We start from the raw sequence: 21,448 nt of genomic DNA, 5'->3' as shown, positions 1-21,448 counted from the left end.
AAATTACAATATAATTAATTTCATACTCTATTAAATATAGGGAGTAATTATAAGTTTTAATATTATAAACTATGCAACTCTCAAATATGTACAATTAAAATTATGATAGATTACTTTTTATCAAATTATTGAATAATATTTGATAGAAATCTCATGTACAACAAAACACAATTAAACATTATATTTACCTACATTTGTAAAACTTTGGACAAACGAAGACTAAAACTCACTCCATTTCATTTTAACATAAAGTGTAAATATTTTTCTCACTTGGTCATTTTTAACAATTTTTTTATTATTTTAAATGACAAAACTACATAAAATATTTGAAAATATAACAAAGTATGATCATAATCTATTTACGATATATTACAATAGACTACTATAATATATGTGTCTATGATATAGTAGTCCCTCGTGACTATAATATTTTGTAATTTAACTTGTGTATTTGAAACAAAGTATAATTTTATGGGTCGTAGGTTCTATCTCAAAACAAACAATTGACAATGGAGGGTAGACCACAATGTAAGATAGTGCATTTTGGGCTCACCAATCTTGAACCAAATACATGTGTTGGGCTTAATGGACTCTGATAACAATATTTGATAGTACTATTTTATCTCGAAACCAATTCTCAAAGTACTTGTTTGGGCTTAATGGACTTTGATGTTCTATAGTTCCATTTCAAAACCAATTGAATTATAAGTTAATTGTAATGGATGACCATTTGATAAATAATAATTAAAGATATAACAACATTTTAAAAAAATTGTAAATATAGCAAAACTATCACTAATAGACTCGTATGATCTATCGGTGATAGACCAATTTTTAAAACATGTGATAGACTCTATCATTGATAGAATTTGACAAATTTTGCTATATTTGCAAAAATTTTAAAATGTTGCTATATACTTAATTATTTTGAATTTAATTGCTAAATTTGCAACTATTTCTTGATTATAAGAAGAATATCTCTTTCTCAACTTGAGATTTTTAACATAGCAACGTATTTCGTATAATTTAACTAAAATTATATAATATTACAAAATAATAATTGAAAAATTATCAAAAAAATATGTACCTCGTATACTTAACTAATTGGATATAAGAAGAGTAGTTCTTTTTCGACGTGAGATTCTTAACATCGTCACAACATATTTCCAATAATTTAACTAAAATCATATAATATTACAAAATAATAATTAAAATGATAAAAAAACATATATTTCATATACTAACCAATGATCTTTTATATTCAATTTAATAATTAATTTATAAATATAACAACTAATTTATTTTAAATCATTATTCAAACTCCAATTCAATTTTTGAATGAAAGGGCAAAGACGTATCAAAAACATAAAATATATATAGTTTTACTTTTCTTGAATCTTCATTCTATCATAGTTTACATAAAATTTATAAAAAGCTTTTAACAATTCAAAATCTTATCTTGTTTTATAAGTTAACCTAAGATTCAAATCCATAGATTTCTGAAATCGTGTATGTTCTATATGTTTGATCCTATTAATGGGAATTCTCTCCCTTAATAAAAAAAAAAATCAATTTTACTGCATGTTTTTGTAGGGATTTAAAACAATTATAATTATTATTTCTTTTATAATTTTCGAAATCACTGTTTTTAATATTTCAAAATGAATACTTAAATACGTGTTTCTTGGTTATTTTACATATATATTAAAATAATTTTAATCATTTCAAAATCACTTTCAAACACCATTTCAAAATCACTCTCCAACACCGTTAAAGAAAAAAAAAATATTGGTTTAACAATAAACTTAGACAAAAATTCAACAATATAATCGAATCAAAACCGCACAAAAGTAGTGAAAAGGTATTTAGAAATTTGAAAACTTGCCACATAGTAGATCTGAATCAGCCATCCTTTTGAATCGGAAAAACTTTAAATACTAACTTTAGAATTTCTTCGTTAGATCTAAACCTAAATTAATCTGATTTTCTTTTCACATTTGCCATTTTTCTCCACCACACACTCACTCACTCATGATCAGCTCAAAACTTTCCCCTTACGAAATAACAGCCTTAATTTTCATAAGTTGGCTTGTTACAGGTTGGCTTCTTACTATGACAATTAAAGGTGGCACAAGCCAAGCCTGCGCTGCTTGCAAATACCAGCGTCGCCGGTGCTCGAAAGACTGTGCCTTAGCCCCTTATTTTCCAGCCGATCAACCGAAGATGTTTCAAAATGCTCACCGTCTCTTCGGCGTCTGCAATATAATGAAGATTCTTAAACAAGTTCATCCGTCGCAGAAAGACGAAACAATGACTTCAATCATCTACGAATCAAACATGCGTTCTAGGTTTCCGGTTCATGGGTGTTGTGGTGTCATATGGCAATTACATTATCAAATACAACAAGTGGCCGAAGAGCTTCGACTAGTTAGAAGTAGAGTAGATATGGTGAAAGAACAGTTTAATCAAATGAACAATATCGGGATCAGCGAAACGGCCGGAGTTGTAGGTAATAACGACGTCGCTTATCCGATTTATACACAACAACCGCAACAACAACAGTATAATTCACAACAACAACAGTATAATTCAGCGTCACTTGTAAATCAAGGAACAGATGCGAGTGATTTATTATTTGGAAATTTGAACATGAATAATGGGGGAATTTATGTTGATAACGATGATAATAATGGATTGATGTTGAAGGAGTTGAGAATTCAACAACATTACAATGATAATTATGGGATTAATATGAGTAATGTTGATACAATGGTGATGCAATCTAGTTTGATACCTGGAGTCCAAGCTTACCCCTTGCAACAAGAGATGGAAATCTCTCATGGGTATGATGATCAAATTGCTTTTGACACAATTGCTGATGATCGTCAATCATATATTGAATCTAAAGAAGCATGCGACTCTAGGTATGCAAATTTTCTTTTTATTAATATATTTTTCTTCATATTTCTCATAACTCTTCCACTATCAGATCCTGCACTAATCACATATCTCACTTAGATATTGTTTAACAAAAATACCGTTACGTTGGAGAAAAAGACCAGGACGTGCACTTGGGTTGAAGTTGACACTCATTAGCATCCTCTTCATGTCCTTGATCGAGATGTATATTGATGTTATGTTTAGTTATGGTCCATCTAAATTCGTGCATATATGTTTAATTAGGCTCCATCTAAACTCGGACGTTTATACGTTTAGTTAAACTTTGTGTATTAATGATGATACCCCTATATATTCATATCTTTTTCTTGGTTTGTATATTAATGATGATACTCCTGCTGATAGACTTTCTGATCTTAAATCATTTCTTGTTTTCTAATAGATAGCAATTTCTTGCTGTTGATGGTTGGTTTTTTTTTTTTTTTTTTTTCCCTTAATGATTCCTTTCAAACCTAAGGAAAATTGGGACGAATTGAGATCAGGTCATTTCCACACTGTTTCACTTTCAAAAATTATTTCATTGAAGCGCAAATTATTTGATTTATATGAATATCAATTTGAAACATCGATATCAACCTCAACACTAAATCTTCCAACTCTAGGGGTTTTCTATTATTGTATTTTTTTTTTTTACATAAGCTGCTTGTTGGTCCCTAATCCCACCTCTTATAGTTTATTGTTAAAAAGAATTAACCTTCTTTCTTTCACAATATGCTGGGTGTTTGGGTGTTTGCGCCACTGTTGATAATACACATTTATATCAGCTATGTTGAACATTTCTCCTTGAATAAAGGTGGGGAGACTTGTTTTTAGTTTTTTGGTTTTTTAAATAAGTATTTCATTTTCTTTTTTATTACATAGAAATATACCAAGTTGGTGTTATTTTACATTTTAATTCACGAAAGCCATGATTGTTCAAGTAAACAAGGGGTAGCTCTATTTCTTCTAAAGAATAATTCAAGGGTAGCTACCTAAACATGGTTACTCAATTTAATTTACTTCTCGGAAAAAAAACAAAGAAAAGCAAAAAGCAAATAGTTATAAAAAGAGATGTGATTTTTCAATCTAAATTTTCTCTGTGTATAACTTCCTTGCTTATCTGGTTTTCTCTTCTTATCTTACTGAGTTGTACTAGGTATAGTCCTTTTTTCATTGAGTGCATCGAGGTTGAAGTCGGATAAGGGTGCATGCTAAGAATGTATCGACATAGTTGAGATTTTTCGATGCACCTGTTGATCCAAAAGGTGTACAAGTGCAATTAAACTTGAATATACATATTTGAAGTGCGAGAAAATTGATGGATATTTTCGGGGATTTGGTGCAGCGCGGAATCAACGTTGAAAGATGTATCAGAAACAGCAGAATATGTTTCTACTTCTAGGACGACGGACCTCAAGAACGCTGCTGCTTGCTTTAGTTTAACAAGCCATGTCAAATAAATGACCAAATAAGAACAATATTAGAGTGAGAGATCAGACCCAATCAATTTTGTAGATGTGAAGGCCATTTTTAGAGTCCTCCAAATATTAATTCTTTTATTCTTTAATTAGCTCAGTTATTTCCTAAAATAAAAAAGAGGTGAGATCAATAATTTTCCAATCTCTTGTGTATATACAGTGGAAGATCATGACATAGTTTTAAACATGTCAATTATTAATAAGATCAATGGCAATTGTTTATATATACATTTTGGTTATTTTTTAAAATAATAAAATAAATTAAAATATTTACAAGCTATAACAAAATTTTAGATTCCATCACTGCTAGTCTTCTACTGGCAGAATTTATTCTTTTTCTTAATAAATTAACTTTATTTTTTAAAAAAAATGTGTAAAGAGTTCTATATGTTGAGACTGATTGGCTAGTAAATATGAGGATTAGTGAAGGAAAGGCAAAGCCAAAAAGTGATAATTTATGTCCAAAAGAATATAGTATCATGGCTCGTAGAAAAGTAAAAGGACCAGAGTAAAAGGACTGTTTCTCGTATATAAATCGTAGTCGTAGCACTAACACCATTATATTGCACATTTTCCATAGTGTTATTGTGTTGTTAGGTGTGAATATTTTTTTTAAGAAGTTAGTTCTAGTTAATCAAGATATGTTGGTGAACCTCCAAACCCATAAAGAATATGTATGTGAGGAGAAAATATAACAAACTTAGGATAAAGGATAAAAATATTGTGAAAAAATAGGTGAAAGACTAACTAATACTCGTGTACCAAGTCCACACTTTTTAGGGTAAAGGATAAAAATAGGTGAAAAATATAACTCGTCAATATGCTATGTCAAGGATACTTGTGGACCAAGTCAACACTTTTAACCTTACTCGTGGATTTGGTACTTGTGCATGGCTGGCAGTGACACAACGGTGGACTACGATCATAGAAGAGAGTTATGTTGATGGTTGGCTTTGACATAAGCAAGGGGGATTTTTTTTTTTTTTTTAAAGGATACTTAATGGGTCAGCAGACTCATGCATCCAAGCATTCTCACTAGGTGGACATCCCAAGTATCCTCATGGACACCTTCTCAACACCCTCATTATCCTCTAAATTATATTCAATAAAGTAGAGGGATACAATGTTCAAAACAGTTACAAAAAGGCTAGAGATAAGCCAAAATGTAAAAGCTCATAAACTAACAAAAAGAACTAATATTTAGAGCAATTGTAGAAAGCATAATAATTTTTGAAGAGCTTGTGTTTGATAGACCATGAGCCAGTGATTGAATATATTCTCCATATTAATGGTTGAGGCCTGACTATTGTTGAAGGGTTTGTTGTTCCTTTCCAACCAAAGTTATCCAAGTGATGGCAATCGGGAGGTTGAACATAATTAAATCCTTTTGAGACTTAACGTTTGTAGAGCAGATGTGATTGCATATAGCACTAAGGATGTCAACAACATTTGTCCGTCCTGTGAGGTCCTTTGCTTTGCTCCAAAAAGATTTGACAAGGGAGCAATGAAGGAAGATGTCATCTATGGTCTCACTGCTATTTTTGCATAAGATGCACCAATTTGGGTTGAGACAAAGATTTTTGAGTCTGTGCTGAATGGACTCATTTGTAAAGATTTCTCTGTGCATAACAGTCCACAAGAAGAATTTGCATTTTTTTGGGTATTTTTTATTTCCATTTGTTCATGAATGGAAATGTCCCATCTAATGCTAGAGAATAGGGAGGTAGAGGCAAAGAAAACGGATTGAGCATATTGAACGGTATAATAGCCATTTTTATTTGGCTTCCAAATGGGACAATCCAAATGATTATTTTCCAAAAGGGAGTGCAGGTTTGCAGAAATAATATTACTTCACCATGAAGCTTCTCTTTCTCTCAAGAGCCTTCTGTTGTATAAATTCCACCCACATTGTTCAAAATTCCACATGTCTCTGAGGGAGCCATTTTGATGAGTGGATCAGTGCATATAATCGGGGGAAAGTACTTCTGTATAAAGGACCAAAAGAACTCCAGTTACTGTGCCAGAAAGATAGCATCCTACCATTGTTGATTTTCCATCCCAAATGAGAGTTAAACCAATCCACACCCTTGCAAATGGATCTCTAAGGAGCATTAAGGCGGCTGAATTTAGCAGTAGTGGACAAATCATCTTGAGAAGTAGTGGAATATTTAGCATCAATGATAGATCTTCAGAGAGCATTATGTTCATTGTGGTATCTCCAAAGCCATTTTATGAGTAAAACAAAGTTTGTAGCAGAGACCGGAGAGATACCAAGGCCTCCAATGTCAAGAGGAGTTGTAACCGTGGACTATTTGACCAAATTTAAATTGTTCTTGTGGTTGCCAGAAATGCAAGTATTTTCAAAGTTGCCTCTCGAAGGGAAATTCCTCCAATACTTTGAAAATAGATAGTTGATAGATGGGGAGACTGGATAGAGAGGACTTGATCACTTGATCACAATGGTTCTCTCACCTTTGGAAATGCGAGAGTATTTATAGTTGCTCAATTTTGTATGAATCTTCTATGTTATGTTGTCTTAAAAAGGTTTGGACCCAATGGCATACCCAAATATGAGATGGGCAGGAATTCAGTTTTTATTCTCCAACTATTTGCAATTTGATATGATCTTTCTTTGGAAACATTAATGGAAGAAATGGTAGATTTTGACAGGATGATGTTTAGACCCATTGCCACCTCAAAAAGGTGTATGACATATATTGGATGTTTATGATAGTTTTATCTTTATTCTAGACAAAGAGCATGATATCATCTACAAAGCAAAGGTGAGTAAGATTAAAATCTTTGATTGATATACCTATCAACATATTTCTTTTTAGAAAAGCAAAGGGAATTATGGGGCCTAGTACTCCACAGCTTCATTGAACTCGTGGACCTGCTGGATTTCATTTTATTCATGACATTTTATTCCATTCAAGGTTAACTTCATTATTAAATTTAAAGCTTGAACTAAATTTTCTAAAACAAAATCTCTCTAGCAATTTTTTTTAAAGGTCTTTAAATAAAAATATTAAATAAGTTTTTTATTTATGTGCAAGATAAATGTACAACAAAGTTTCAACAAAAAAAATCACTTCAAAATACATAACATTTTTATTATTAAAAATCTCTTATAATTTCAATATTTGATTCAGTATTAAAATGGATTAAATTTATTTTAGTATAAAATTTTCTAAACTAAATTTATTTGAATCCAAAAAACTTTCTACCGCAGTTTTTATTTATTTATTTATTTTTTATACATTTTATTATAGTTTTTAATTTTTTTTTTCAAATTGTTATTTGGTTGTGTAAGATCTCACCCAAATATATAATAACCCAAAAAAATGGTTGAAAATTAGATAGTCAAATCACTAAAAAAGCCAAATCACTAAAAAAGCCAAATCTTGATAGTACAAAATCTAAATGATTATGTACCCAATTTTTTTGAAAACAATATCGTTTAGATTTGGATGTGGGCATGTGACCCAATCCACGCGACCCACGGCGATTAGTTTTAAAACAAAATAGGTGTCACCACCAACTTTTTTTCTGGTGTGATTGGACGCGATAATAAATAAAAAGATTTAGACAAAAACATTAATTTAATAAGAAATTTCACAAATGTCCTAATTTGAAAATTATTTTCTTAAATAGGAAAGATAATATTTTACGGACAATTATAACATTTTATTAATTATTAATCATATAATACGAATATTAATTAGATATTATATTCATAAGATTATTTGAAAAATTACCTTATTTAAAATGATTTGAATATAATTTCATCCTTAAATTTATTTGAAATGATTTGAATTTCATTTCATCCTTAAATTTATTTGATTAATTAATATGGTAATAAATTTAAAGAATCTTTTAAATTAATTATAAATTAAAATAAATTAAAATATTTATAATTTTTTTATAATTTGTAATAAACTATTTATATATTCTTTACAAAATTATATCTTTATCTAATTCTTTTCCCTTTCCGGCAGTCACAATATACATATTCTTCTTCATCACCGACAATTATTTTTACCTATTATTCTTCATCATTTGAAGTTTTAGATATTCAATCATAAAATTCGAACTTCTTATTACATTGTTTTCTCAATTTGTATTTTTCTCATAATCGTAAGCTGCAGAATCTTAACAAGTCGCCGACATATACAATTCTCCATCACCTGAAGCTACGATAAAGTCCACGGTAAGTCATTTGTTCTTTTACCCATTTAAAATTAAATAGTTAAACAACAAAATTACCTGATTAGTTCATTTTGAGTATATCATCTGCGTATATATCGTATATATTAACAATATACCCCTCATTTTAATGTTATTCTGATATGATTTTGTAAATATATACCACATATTATTTATGATTGTACTAGTTTTATAATGTTGTTGCATTATATAATAGTTTGTATACGTGGTTTATTATATATATACTACATCTTATTTACATTTATATTAGTTTTATATATTACCCATGGGATATAATACTTTTAGTTGATGTTTTATATGATATATATCATATATTATTTACAATTATACTTTATTGAAATATCGGATTGAAGAAGTTTTTTAGGAATGTTGCATGAGAGTTTTTCATATGGATATTGAGTATATCTGAAATTTTCTTTGGGTATAGAATATATACAACCTAACCTTGTATCTTTCGGTCGTCGAAAAACAGATGAACTGGTCGGACGTTTTATAAAATCTTCACCGTCGAAATCGCTTAAACACTTCAACTTCACGGCCGAAAACCAAAAACTTGAATAACTTCCTTAACTGTCGAAAGGGCAATGATTTAGTTGAATGTGGAAAGTGAGAAAACTGTCAAAGAACTTTCCTATTTTAGTGTTGCACAATTTCCTCCCATTTTCTATATTAATATAATACGTATATTGTGTGAAAAAACTTCCTAATTGGCATATATGTAAATTAGACCTATTTTTGTGTAATATTGTGGCCTATTTAGTACATTTGTGTAAAATTTGATCTTTGTCGTAAAATCATATGGTAAATTAGGCTATATGAGTTAAAGACCCTAATAAATAAACAATTTTAAATAAAAAAGAATCAAAAACTAGAGTTGAGTTTGGATCATACGAGAAGAGTGATAGTACCCCACAACACCATTTAGAAAAAATCTTGAATTGAAAATATTTTTTAATTTCTTTTAATCCTAATGCCTTATTTTACCACTCGTTGTTCAATATTTTCAGTAATGATCTCATAAAATAAGTGGCTGGAGAATATTCGATCAATTAGACTATATTGAATAAAATTTTATCACCTCAAGAAACGGAGAAATTAGTAAAATTTCTCAAAATCTGTTATAGGAATAACCTTCTAATAAAGAGATGTTCTTTTAAAACATTAATTAAAATCAAATTTTTGTGATCAAATCTTGGACTACCAAAGATCTGATCACTCACCTCAATAATTCTAAAAAATCGAACTTTCAAATTTTATAGATTCTATCGCATAATTTTGTTTAAGAAAAACTGTAAAAGTTATTAAGAAAGATGATTAGGAAAATCAAGGAAACAGAAAAAATTATAAAGATTAGAGAAGTAGGACTACGAAGCATTTGATCAACATATGAGTATTTTTCTATCTACTTTAGTGAGATCACTAACTAATTGGTTGAGTTACTCTAACCAAACCACCCACAAAATAAAAAAGTAATTAAATAACATTTTTTACAAAGTTGAAAATAATTTTAAATAGGATCAGACAAAATTAGAAGACTATCATCCAAATTTAAACCGTTAAATCTAAATATAAGAAGGCAATCTAAAATGATCCTCTAGGAAATAATATCCGCCTCATATGACATTGTTAACTTTCTTATCTTTACATACAAAACTTTTAGTCATTTATGACGTATAACTTATATGTTTTCATTTTTAGATTTAAAATCTGATCCAAACTCTATGATATTAATATAATATCGTTTCCTTTATTTATTGCTTAATATTTATTAGGGATGTTAAAAACCAAATGGAATCATTTCGTTGTCGGTTTTTTTTTTCTAAATCTCTTTTCAAGTACAAGTTGGGATTAGAGAATTTGAACCCAAAATCTCTAGTTTACCTTCTTTTATCACCAGTTTAAAAAAAAGGACGGAACCGGATCGATCAGTTTATTCTTTTATCACCAGTTTAAAAAAAAGGACGGAACCGGATCGATCAGTTTAACCAAACCAAAGAATTAGGTATGTTCACATGTTTTATTCCCTTTCTCTCACACTTTTTTTCTCAAGGTATGTTCACATGTTCTATTCTATTTCTCTCACATTTTTTTTCTCAGTATTTCTATCTTTCTCATTGTTCTATCTTCTCTTTATCTAGCTGAGCTCTCTCACACCTCTCCTTCTCTTTTAAAAAACCCTTATTTATCTTAGTACAAAGTCATTTTTCTACCTAATACGTTTAAATTATTGTTTTATAGATTTAGAAAATAGAATAGTAAAAAATCTAGTGATATTAAAAAATGGAGTTTAACCTTAGTAATGAAAAAAATGATAAAATTACAAAAGTATCATTGCAATAAGGTAGTGTCACAACATTGTGAACGACGTGTGACAAATACAGTTGGTGAAGATATCTGAGAGTGTTTGAACTCTAAATTTTTTAAAAAGTTTAATTTTATTGAATTTCTATCTACTAATACTTTGGAACGTTCATAACCAAATCCATTCTTATCTCGAGTTACTTTAATAAAATCATAAGAATCAATAATTAAAAAACAATAAAAATCAACATTGTTTAATATAAGATAAAAGACAATTACAGATCATAAATTTTTAAATATAGCAAATTTTACAAAATATTTACAATTTATAGAAAATTTTGTTATGTATAGTGACTGATATGCTACAACTTTAATTTGTTTTGTTATTTTTAAAAAATTTCTATTACAAATAAATTTGAAAAAGATAACATACTTAGTTTTATCCATTAATAAATTCTTTATTTAATGAAAGAATTGATGAAGATTTATTTAATTTTTACCATTTAAACATACAAATATAACTCATAACCCATTTATTTTTATTTGAATGATTGGATAAACCTTAATTTCAAAATTTTATCTAACAAAAAAAAAAGTATTTAAAAAAAATTGTGAACCTTTTGTATTGATAACCTTTTCTACTAAATATTTTTTTAAAAAAAAACATTATATTTTATTATTATTATTTCTATTTAGATTTTATAGATTAGATATAGATAGATCTATTTTTTTAAAAAAATAATTTAATTATAGTTTTTTCTAAATCCGGTTGAATTTAGAAAAAAGAAAATAAAAAAAAAACATTTTCGTAATTTTTAGCTTTTATTATTTTTCATTTTAGTTAGAGATAGTATATAATTTGTTTAACTTTTAATTAATGGCATGAAGCAAGGAGGGAAATCACTGTTTCTTCCGTTAATAATTAGTTTATGAATACCACGTTTAACTTATTTCTATTCATTTTTGAAAAAAGAAATTAATAAAATCTTGTGTTTAACTCATTTTAGAAAAGAAGAAATTAATAAAATCTTTTTAACTCATTCTAGAAAAAAAGAATTTAATTTGTTTTAAATAATTTTTTATTTTAGGTTAGAAAAGAATAAATCATTTCATTTTTACCAAATTTCATAATATTTCATTTATATAATTTTAGAAAATAATAAAATTTATATTTTTCCTAATTTTAGTCCATCTAGTCTATAAATAAAAGTCTTTGTCATTTGAAAAAAGGTTAAGAAAGTTTCTTAGAAAAAATCTTTAGAGAGAATATGTACGAATGGAAAGAAAATTTATACAAAAAATGGGTTTTTCTTATTCATTACATTAAGCTATTGACTTTATTTATTTTTTTGTTTCTCTTTAGTAAATCAAATCCAAATGTTAAAATAAACTTAGTTGAAGGCTACATTTGGAAGGGATTTACTCCGGATCGGTACCTCATCGACTAGTAATTTTCTTTGAGATTTAAACCTTTATTTTTATTCTTTTTTTAAAAAAGATAGAGAGAAAGAAAATGAAATGTATGAGGAAAAATTTTATTATTTTTTTACTTTATTTTCTTCTCCCTAAAGTATAAAGTATAAAGAGAAAGAAGAATAAAAAAGAGAATATTCTGTCATTATTATTATTATTATACTTATATTTATGCTTATTTTTGTATTACAATTTTTTTTATTTTTTAAAAACTTATTATTATTATTACTACTTATTATGGTTATTAGTATTTTTCTTTTGTATGTTACTATTTTTTAATTTTGATTATTATTATTATCATTATTATCTTTATTATTATTATTACTATTTTATATATATTCAAAACTCATTCTTATTCATTTCTTTTTATTATTCTTATATTGTTATTCTAATTTTTGTTTTAAAACTATATTTCTAATGTTTTTTTAAAAAGTTTAAAATATAAATCTATATTAGTAAGATTTCCTAATCAACTTTTTTTTTAATAACTGTTTGAAGTTAGTTATTTGTAGATTTTTGATGTGAGATGTGAGGGATTAATATATTTGGGAGTCTCATATTTTATCCAAGAAAAAAATGAATTTAATCGATGTTTAAAAAAAACTTTATTAGAAGACTATCCCAGGATAGATTTTGAGAAATTATAATAATTTCTCATTTTCTTTTGGTGAAAATTTTTTCTCAATAGAGTTTAATTAATGGAAATATTATTTCAGTTATTTTATGGGATCATTGCTTCAAATATTGGAGTGATGAGCAAGAAAATAAGACATACAAAATTTTCTAAACGAATTATATTCAAGACATACAAAAATTTCTAAATGAATTATATTCAAAACTTTAAGTTTGACAATTGTTTTTTAAAACGGGTGTTACAGAGTGCTAATACCTTTCCGTACATAAATGACTTCCGAACCAAACTCTATTTTTCGTAAATCATATTTTTTAAATTATTTATTTTATTTTAGTGTTTAATCACACACCGAAAAAATAATTGATGGTGACTCCTAATTTCTTTTAAAACTCTTTTGAAAACGTCGACTGCTCCATATCGTCTCGAACACGTGGCAACATACAAGACTTAGAATCTACACTTTTTTGGGATTTTACATTTCCACATATTTTTTACAACATTAGCATTTATATTTGTTTATTTTCTTGATCAAAGCTTAGAATAGCTTTTTTAACCGATGAAATAATTGAAAAAATCCCATTTGTACTAAGATTCCATAATGGAAGATCTTGACCTTTGTTTTCAATAGGGGTCATAAGCACACTTTTAATCTCCCTCCATTGTTGAATTTTCAAGCTGCACAAAGGTTTTCTCGGATGAAAATTCCAGTCCGTGGAGATAGAATTCCAAGCATCCTTCACAGATTCATTTTGTATTGCGGATAAGCGAATAATCTTGGACAATACAAAGAAAGAGGGCTAAGACTACTCCAGTTGCCTTTCCAAAAAGAGAGCTTTTCTCCAGTATTAATCTGCCATTTGATATGTGAATTTAACCAATCCACTTCTTTAATAATCTTTCTCCAAGAAGCTTTCTTTGAGCTATATTCTGCAAGAGTCGGAATCTCCCCAATGAAAGATTGAGAATATTTTGCAAGAATAACTCCCTTCCACAGGGGATTATGTTCAACATGGAATCTCCAAAGCCATTTACATAGAAGAGAGGAACTAGTGTCTTCAACTTTGTTCGTCAAAGTTTATAATATTGATGGTTGGGTAAGTAATTTCGATGGTTGTGTTTTGATGACCATAAATATAAGTTGGAAAGTCATCATACCGCAGTGAGATGACACCTATCTACTTTAATTAATCTGCTACATATTGTTGTTAAAGTAGTGGGTGTCATCTCTCCTGCGGTATGATTTCTCAAACTTTTCGATATTTGATCTCTCTTTTTCATCATAATACTTCACCCTATGCTAATGGTTTTTTCAATTTTAACCATCTCCTCTATTTATAGGCAATTCATTAATCATCTTTGTTGTAAACTTCTCCAGGTCAATTTATTTGATTGTGGATAAATTACTTGGAAACTGCATTGTAATTGAATGGAAAATTAAGGTGGCATTTTTCTCAGCTTTTTGACTATAAACCTTGGAATAATTATTTTAGTTTTTAGAGACTTTGAGTGTAGAACAAGAAATTTACCCTTCAATTTGTTACAATTAATCCATGTATCTAGAGACCCAACCATGAAAATGTTCATGGATTATTATATGTATAATAGTTTATAAACTATATGATCATATATATAGCTCAACATAGCTACGAAAAAGTATATTAATCTTAACTTTTAAGTGGGTTTTTGTTTATGGTTTTATACGTAGACCATGAATTTGTTAATAATAACGTAAAACCTAATTGAGATTTTGCATAGCAATAGGTGGAATAGCTATTGATATTAGTATTATTTTCAGTTATATATATATAAAGAATGTAAAGTTAAGGGAGGGTTCAACACCTTTGAACCTATATTAAATATGTCGGTGAGTCCAATCCGTATCTTAATTATAATAGAGTTTATTTTATATGTAAGTTCTTTAGTCAATATTCCACAATCAAAGGTCAAACAACACAATGACAAAAACTAGTTAAAATTAATCAAAATTAATCATTCAATTATGGAAAGCGAGGTTATCATTTTTAATAAAATTCAAACCACAAGTTGAAAGTAAGTTTTTTTTTTTAAATTTAGAGACAAAAATAGAAGTAGATGTAAAGTTTAAAGAAAAAAGTAGGATTACCTAAATTAAATTAAAAGAACATGATGTTGCAAGAGGATGACACCAACTTAAATTAATATGATATATTATATTAATGGTTCGATATGTGATATAACCTATTCTTTCCATATTCAATCTCATTTTTCTCATCCAAATTATATTTCACCATGTACAATTGGATTTTAAATCCAACAACCCTCTCTTCGTTCACTTCTACATAATTAGTTTGAATTAAGCATCTCTTTTTTTCATATGATCATATGGTCAATTTATTCACATTGTAGCGAATAGGAAACTACTTAGGAAACCCAACCATGAATATTATAAACTATGAGGAAGTTATAAGGTATATTGGTGTATGTAGAGACTTTTTTAATTTTATTTAGACCATAAATTTGTTTGTAATGGCTAATGGTTGTTAGAATCGAGGGTAGCTACGTACGTAAATGGTTGGTTAAATCCAAGCATTTTGCATGAAAACTACTAAGACTTTTCCTATTACTTGCAACCAAGAGCTATACCACATTCTAATGGTTTTATATGAAAGTTGGTTAAGTATTGTGGTCAATATTCCTCAATAAAAGAAAAGTCTAAAATACACCAGTCAAAACAGCAATGTACAACGCAACGAAAAAGATCGACCAAATTCAAATTTAACTCATTTTATATCTTATTATGATAATTATTGCCTACCTCTTCCCTCCCATTTTGAACGCAAAGAAATAATATAATGTGAAAGAAACCTATATGGAAAAGGCGAACTTTAAATTGATTGTAAAGTTCCTATATTGTTTCTGAAATTATTAAAAATAAGTTGTTTTTGAACTCTCTCATAAACAGACCATTTACATTTTATTGGTAATTTCCAAGTATTCCTCTATGAAATTTGGCAGTTTGTTCTTAAATCTTTTTTATATATATTTGGTATTGAAATTTTGGTGCCTTGAAAGCCTATAAATACAGAGACACATTTATTCGTTATCATATACCAAGAAACCATAGAGAGAAAGAAAAAGGGAGAGAGAGAGAGATGATAATGTTGAGTTAGAGGGATTTTATGTCGCAGGAGAGATGGCCCATGTGGCTCTTCACTTTAATTAGTATCTAATTTCTTCCCATTTTAAGGCCACTAGGACCATTCTCTTGTGACATATTATCCTTTCTCTCTCACCTAAGTTTTCCATCAATATCACAAAGCACTTTTTTTTTTTTTTGAGTTACACAGTCTATTTTGTCAGTCTTTCTTAAATTTCTATGTATAGAGGTAGATTTTTCTTTTTTAGTAATATTGATTGTGTCCATCTGCATGCATCTATTTTAGTTTCATAGTATAGTTTGTTTATCTTAAATCACCTCTTCAACTAAAAGAACTAAATATATGTTGGATAGAGAATCTGAATAATTTTAAAACAATGTATGAACACAGTTGTTTTTTATATTTATATGTGTTTGGGGCGGATTCAAAAATTGGATTATAGTTTTCTTTTAAATGTTTAAATGTGTTTTTATCCTCTGTATTTGTAAATCATAAAACTAGTCTTACTTATCAAAGGCCTTTAATGCCGTTTTTGCTTTAATATCGGTTTAAAAACGACATTAATGAGGTCTTTGATGTCGTTTTTAAACCGACATCTTCGATGGTGTTATTGAAAGTCTTTAATGTCGGTTGTCCTTTGATGTCAGTTTTAAGCCGACATTAAAGAGCCCCACAATGTCAGTTTAAACCTTGTTTTTTGGTCCATTTTCAAAAATTTATTTTTATTAAATTTTTGGATTATTGTCCACTTTTTTATTTCGCCAAATAGTTAAAAGCGACATCGTGGATTTATATGGATAAATATTTTTTTTTACACCAACAAATATTCTAATTGATTAATTGCTTGATGATTCTTGGTCATATTACATATGTTTTTGGTATAAGGACAGTGGAGGAAGATATGATCGGTTGTTTCATTACTTTTCTGACAAAGTACGCACCAGTTTGGATTGAGACAAAAAAAAATCAGTCTCCTTTGAATCTTTTCCATCGTGAAAATGTCATTGTATGCCGTTGTTCATAAGAAGAATTTGCACTTCTCAGGAACTTTAGATTTCTACAATTTCTTGAAATGGACTGTAAATTCTGAATTAATAGCAGGTGGAGCATTTGTTTTGATTACAGATTTAACAGAGAAGGAGCCATCGTTGTTTGGTTTCCAGATCGGTTGATCTTTGTGAATGTTGTCTGTGAGAGGAGGAATGCTGCTCTGTATAGTTCTCCACTGTAAGGCTTCTCTATCTCTTAGAGGTCTTCTACTGTGTATATCCTATGTTTTATTGTTCACATTCCACATCTCTCTAATGTAACTATTTTTCTTTGAGGACAAAGCATATAGTCTTGGGTATATATGATCTACTTATAATACCCTTTGTGCTCCAATTGCTATGTCAGAAGGATAATGAGCTGCCATTATTAACTTTCTACTTCATTTTAGAGTTGAACCAGTCAATGGATTTGCAAATGGATCTCCATGGAGCATTGGAGCTACTGTATTTTACAACTGTGGAAAACATATCCATATCCATATCCCTACAACAGTATTTTGCATCAATCAGAGATTTCCAGAGAACATTTGGTTCATTTAAATATCTCCATAGCCATTTGTGAGCAAAGCAAAATTTGTAGCAGATAGAGGTGTAATACCCAATCCTCCAGAGTCAAGAGAGTTAGTAACTGTAGACCATTTAACAGGATTGAGGTTGTTTTTTTGAGTTCCTGATATGCAAATGTTGTCATAGTTACCTCTCAAGAAAACTCCAATATTTCTCAATGGTTTTATATGCATGAGTAAGAGCTTTAAACACAAAGAGTTGGTATATAGATTTTTTTTTTAAATCCTACTTTCATGCATAACTTATTATTTAAGAGATCACGAGCTTAGTATATGAAAAGTTATCTATTGATTATTTCTATAATTTAATTTTAAAATTTTATAATATATATTAATGATGAGATTCTAAAAGGTTTTGCCACTTTTATTTTTTACAACTATATTTTAAAAAAGAAATATATATATAATTCTGAAAAAGGAAAATATAGATAATTTAAAAAAAAGAGAGAAATGTCTTGACACATGCAACTCATGTTTGAGTATTCTAGTATACAAAAAAAATGAATTGATTTCCTATCATGACACATATTATATTTTTAAATGCTTTTAGATGTATTTAATATAATTTTGTTTGTTAAAATGTAAAATTCAAATTCTTAATACAATAAAAACGTAAAAAAATAAATAATTTTCAAATGTTGCATCTGTTCGAATTAGAATCCAAAAACAGTTTTTCAGAAACAAATCTAGATTGTCCATCAAACGCATATGATCAGCTGAAATCGGTGAATATGAAAACGTAAAATAGAACCCGAATTCTCTATCAAACAGGCATTAAGCTTTTGGGTTGAATTGATGATTTAAGATGATATTAAAGGAGGTGGAATAGTCTCTACAATGTTATTCCTCTTTCTTTAATTAGTATTGATTTTCACTTAGACCTTTCATATTTCATGCCCACAAGAGTGAGTGGAGTGTTAGAAGCGGATAATCATTTTAAAATAATTTACCCCTTACCAAATTTTAAATTTACAACCTTAATATTTTAAAATAATTAAATATTAGTTTTGGTTTAAATTAAAAAAAAACCATTTATATTGTATGAGTTTTGTAAAAGAAATTTATAAATTATATTATTTATTATTTGTTTTTATTTATTTAATATAAAGAATAAAATCAAGAAAAATTGCATTAGATGATAAAAAGATTTAGGAAAAAATAGCTTATAACATATATTTTTTGCATATTGTAAATTTGGGAAATATGACTAGTAATTGACAGTAATATGATTTTAAATTTGTTAATTTTACAATTAAAAAAATGTAGGTGAGATGGATTCTATTATCATAAACTTTTTTGCTATTTTTGCAAATTTTTCAAAATTCAATATTAAAGCTTGATTATCTTTTCAAAATTTTAGCTTCATTGTAGAATATAAAATATATTTACTTTGTTATAGAATATGAAAAGTTTTTATCCATTTATTTATAGTTAATAATGAGATTTCAAAAGGTTTTGTAACTCAATTATTTTCTTCAACTATATATAAAGACATCTCTACAACCATTTTTTTATAAACATTTGAATTTTTTTACAAACTACACGTGTTTTTCCTATGACAAAGGTATATGTTGTTTTTTTATAATAATTTTTATTACATAACATTGATGATGTTATGTTGGCTTTGCTTTATTTTTATGTTGAAATATATTTTTGGTGTTACAATATGTTCATACTTGATGATGTTAGAGAAAGAGTTGAAGATGTACATAAGAGAGTAGAAAAATGATATAATGTCATTTATTAATTAAAATATAGTCTTGTCTATATAGATATTTCTATATAGTTGAAAAAAAAAAACTAACCGTTTTTGTTTCGTTCTTTTTCATTTTTTTTTGGATGATTAAAGTTCAAGGTGAATTTTCTTATTTCTCTTTTCTTTTCTCTTACATTTCATTTTAAGATTTGAATTGCTCTATATATTAAAATTGTGAAGTCATTTTTATAAAATTTATTTTTAGATCACATTTAGAACTATATTTTGTTGTGCATAAATAATGTGAATATGTGAACTTAAATTTTTTCAAGCGGCATTGATAGAAAATTGTTACAATGTATCAAGAACTAATAATAAGTAAATGCTTTGAGACCAATTATTATAGTTGAAGAAGTAATTTATCACTTTCTATATATTAATGTTTACTTCTAAATTAAAACTGCATTGTTTTGTTTAATTTCATTTAAAATTAATTTTAGTAGTAAAGAAAAAAATAGCTTAAATGTCATCAAGTATATTAGTATATACCCATAAAGTGTAGTTTAAATCTCTCACTCAATTTTATTAAAAAAAAAGTGACATATTATTTTGTTTAGTTATATTTAAATATAAAGGTCAACAATATAAATTTTACACGTGCAAAGTACGCATCAATATTTTTTAGTTATATTAAAATTGTTTTCACTATAGACTTAAACTCTTGAGTTAATCGGTGATGTAAGATAATTTAATATAAAATCTAAACACTCTCCATCTTTTATGGATTTAAATATAAAAAAAAGATTCAATAAGTAGTAATAATATCAAATACGAACGAAATAACGTTGCATATACACTTGATCATAGCAAAATTTGGTGAAGTCTTCCCATTATAAAAATATCTATACGGTGAAGTCTTCCAATTATAAAAGTATTAAATTATTTTAAAATTTCTTGATACATTCACATGGGTTTACTAAAGAGTTCACATGTTGGTCAACATTCAAATATATATTTAATGTAATAATTGCGTGGGTTCTTGGAAAAACACACTGCAAAAATATGCAAAGGAAACTTGTTCGCAAAATACTTTTTCGAGGATTTTTTTTTGGATCAATATCCACTACATGAGTTTGATTCATCAAACTTTATTTTATTAAAATAAACTTATCTGAATTTATGAATAAAGGGTTAGATTTGTATATATAATAATAAGTTCTATAACTTTTATTCTCTAAATAATGCAATAAAAAAACGAGAACATAAATTATATTCAACATGATGCTATAGATTTTTATTTATTATTCTAGGTTATAATCTTGGGACTTTATTGTCATATAGTTTATAAAAATTAAGGTAGCTATTTTCTATTTTCCATAGAAAAATTTTGAATACTATTTTTTCCAAATATTTTTGCTAATCCTATTCATTAATACATATTTTAACTTCAATTTTATTAATTAAAAATTAGATTATTAATAAACAAAAGTACAACTTTTAAAATTAGATAATTTTGTTAAAAAACAAAGATTATATCATTTTTGTTTGTTTAAGTTATTACCTCCAACGTGAAATTAGATCATGACTTTGCTTTATTCAAACGATTTCATCTTTCCTAAATGAATCATTTAACTCATCTTTCACTATTTTACATCTTTTAACTCGTTCAACAAGAAATTAACTTCACCATCTGGATGAATTTTCAAATCTGTTTTTCCTAACTTATATATCAGATTTGAAGCAAATATATAACAAGTAAATTTCTCATACATGGGATTGAATGGAACAATGATATAATGTAACATTTTCTTTAAATGAAGCACTCATTTCTAAGAAATGATGTACATATTTATTCGGCTAAGCTTGAAGACAACTTGTTAATACTCAAGTTAAAAGGCAAAGCATTTCTCCTAATAACAATCCCTATATTTGACATTTAAGATTATGTCA

General features: G+C 27.6%; 1 protein-coding gene and 1 long non-coding RNA gene across 2 annotated transcripts; both read left to right on the top strand.

Moving 5' to 3' along the window:
• Window positions 1–2,112: 2,112 nt before the first annotated feature.
• On the top strand, window positions 2,113–5,964 carry LOC116401655 (LOB domain-containing protein 27-like). The gene is made up of 2 exons (XM_031885908.1): window positions 2,113–2,924; window positions 5,823–5,964. Exons 1-2 carry the CDS (start codon window positions 2,113–2,115, stop codon window positions 5,962–5,964), a joined length of 954 nt encoding a protein of 317 aa, XP_031741768.1.
• Window positions 5,965–16,162: 10,198 nt separating this feature from the next.
• Window positions 16,163–18,026, top strand: LOC101215863. Its single transcript, XR_004216991.1, has 2 exons — window positions 16,163–17,414; window positions 17,626–18,026. It is a non-coding gene; the product is annotated as an uncharacterized LOC101215863 (long non-coding RNA).
• The last annotated feature ends 3,422 nt before the right edge of the window (window positions 18,027–21,448 follow it).

Source organism: Cucumis sativus, chromosome 5 (genome assembly GCF_000004075.3).
Source record: "Cucumis sativus cultivar 9930 chromosome 5, Cucumber_9930_V3, whole genome shotgun sequence".
Lineage (NCBI taxonomy): Eukaryota > Viridiplantae > Streptophyta > Magnoliopsida > Cucurbitales > Cucurbitaceae > Cucumis > Cucumis sativus.
The sequence above is the reverse complement of the archived record's forward strand: the minus strand, read 5'-3'. Positions and strand labels throughout refer to the sequence as shown.

Bases quoted from the DNA above. Each gene is read 5' to 3' on its own strand.
- LOC116401655 (XM_031885908.1), top strand. From the start codon at position 2,113: ATGACAATTAAAGGTGGCACAAGCCAAGCCTGCGCTGCTTGCAAATAC. The intron at 2,925-5,822 runs GTATGCAAATTT...TAACGTTTGTAG, and splicing joins AAAGAAGCATGCGACTCTAG to AGCAGATGTGATTGCATATA.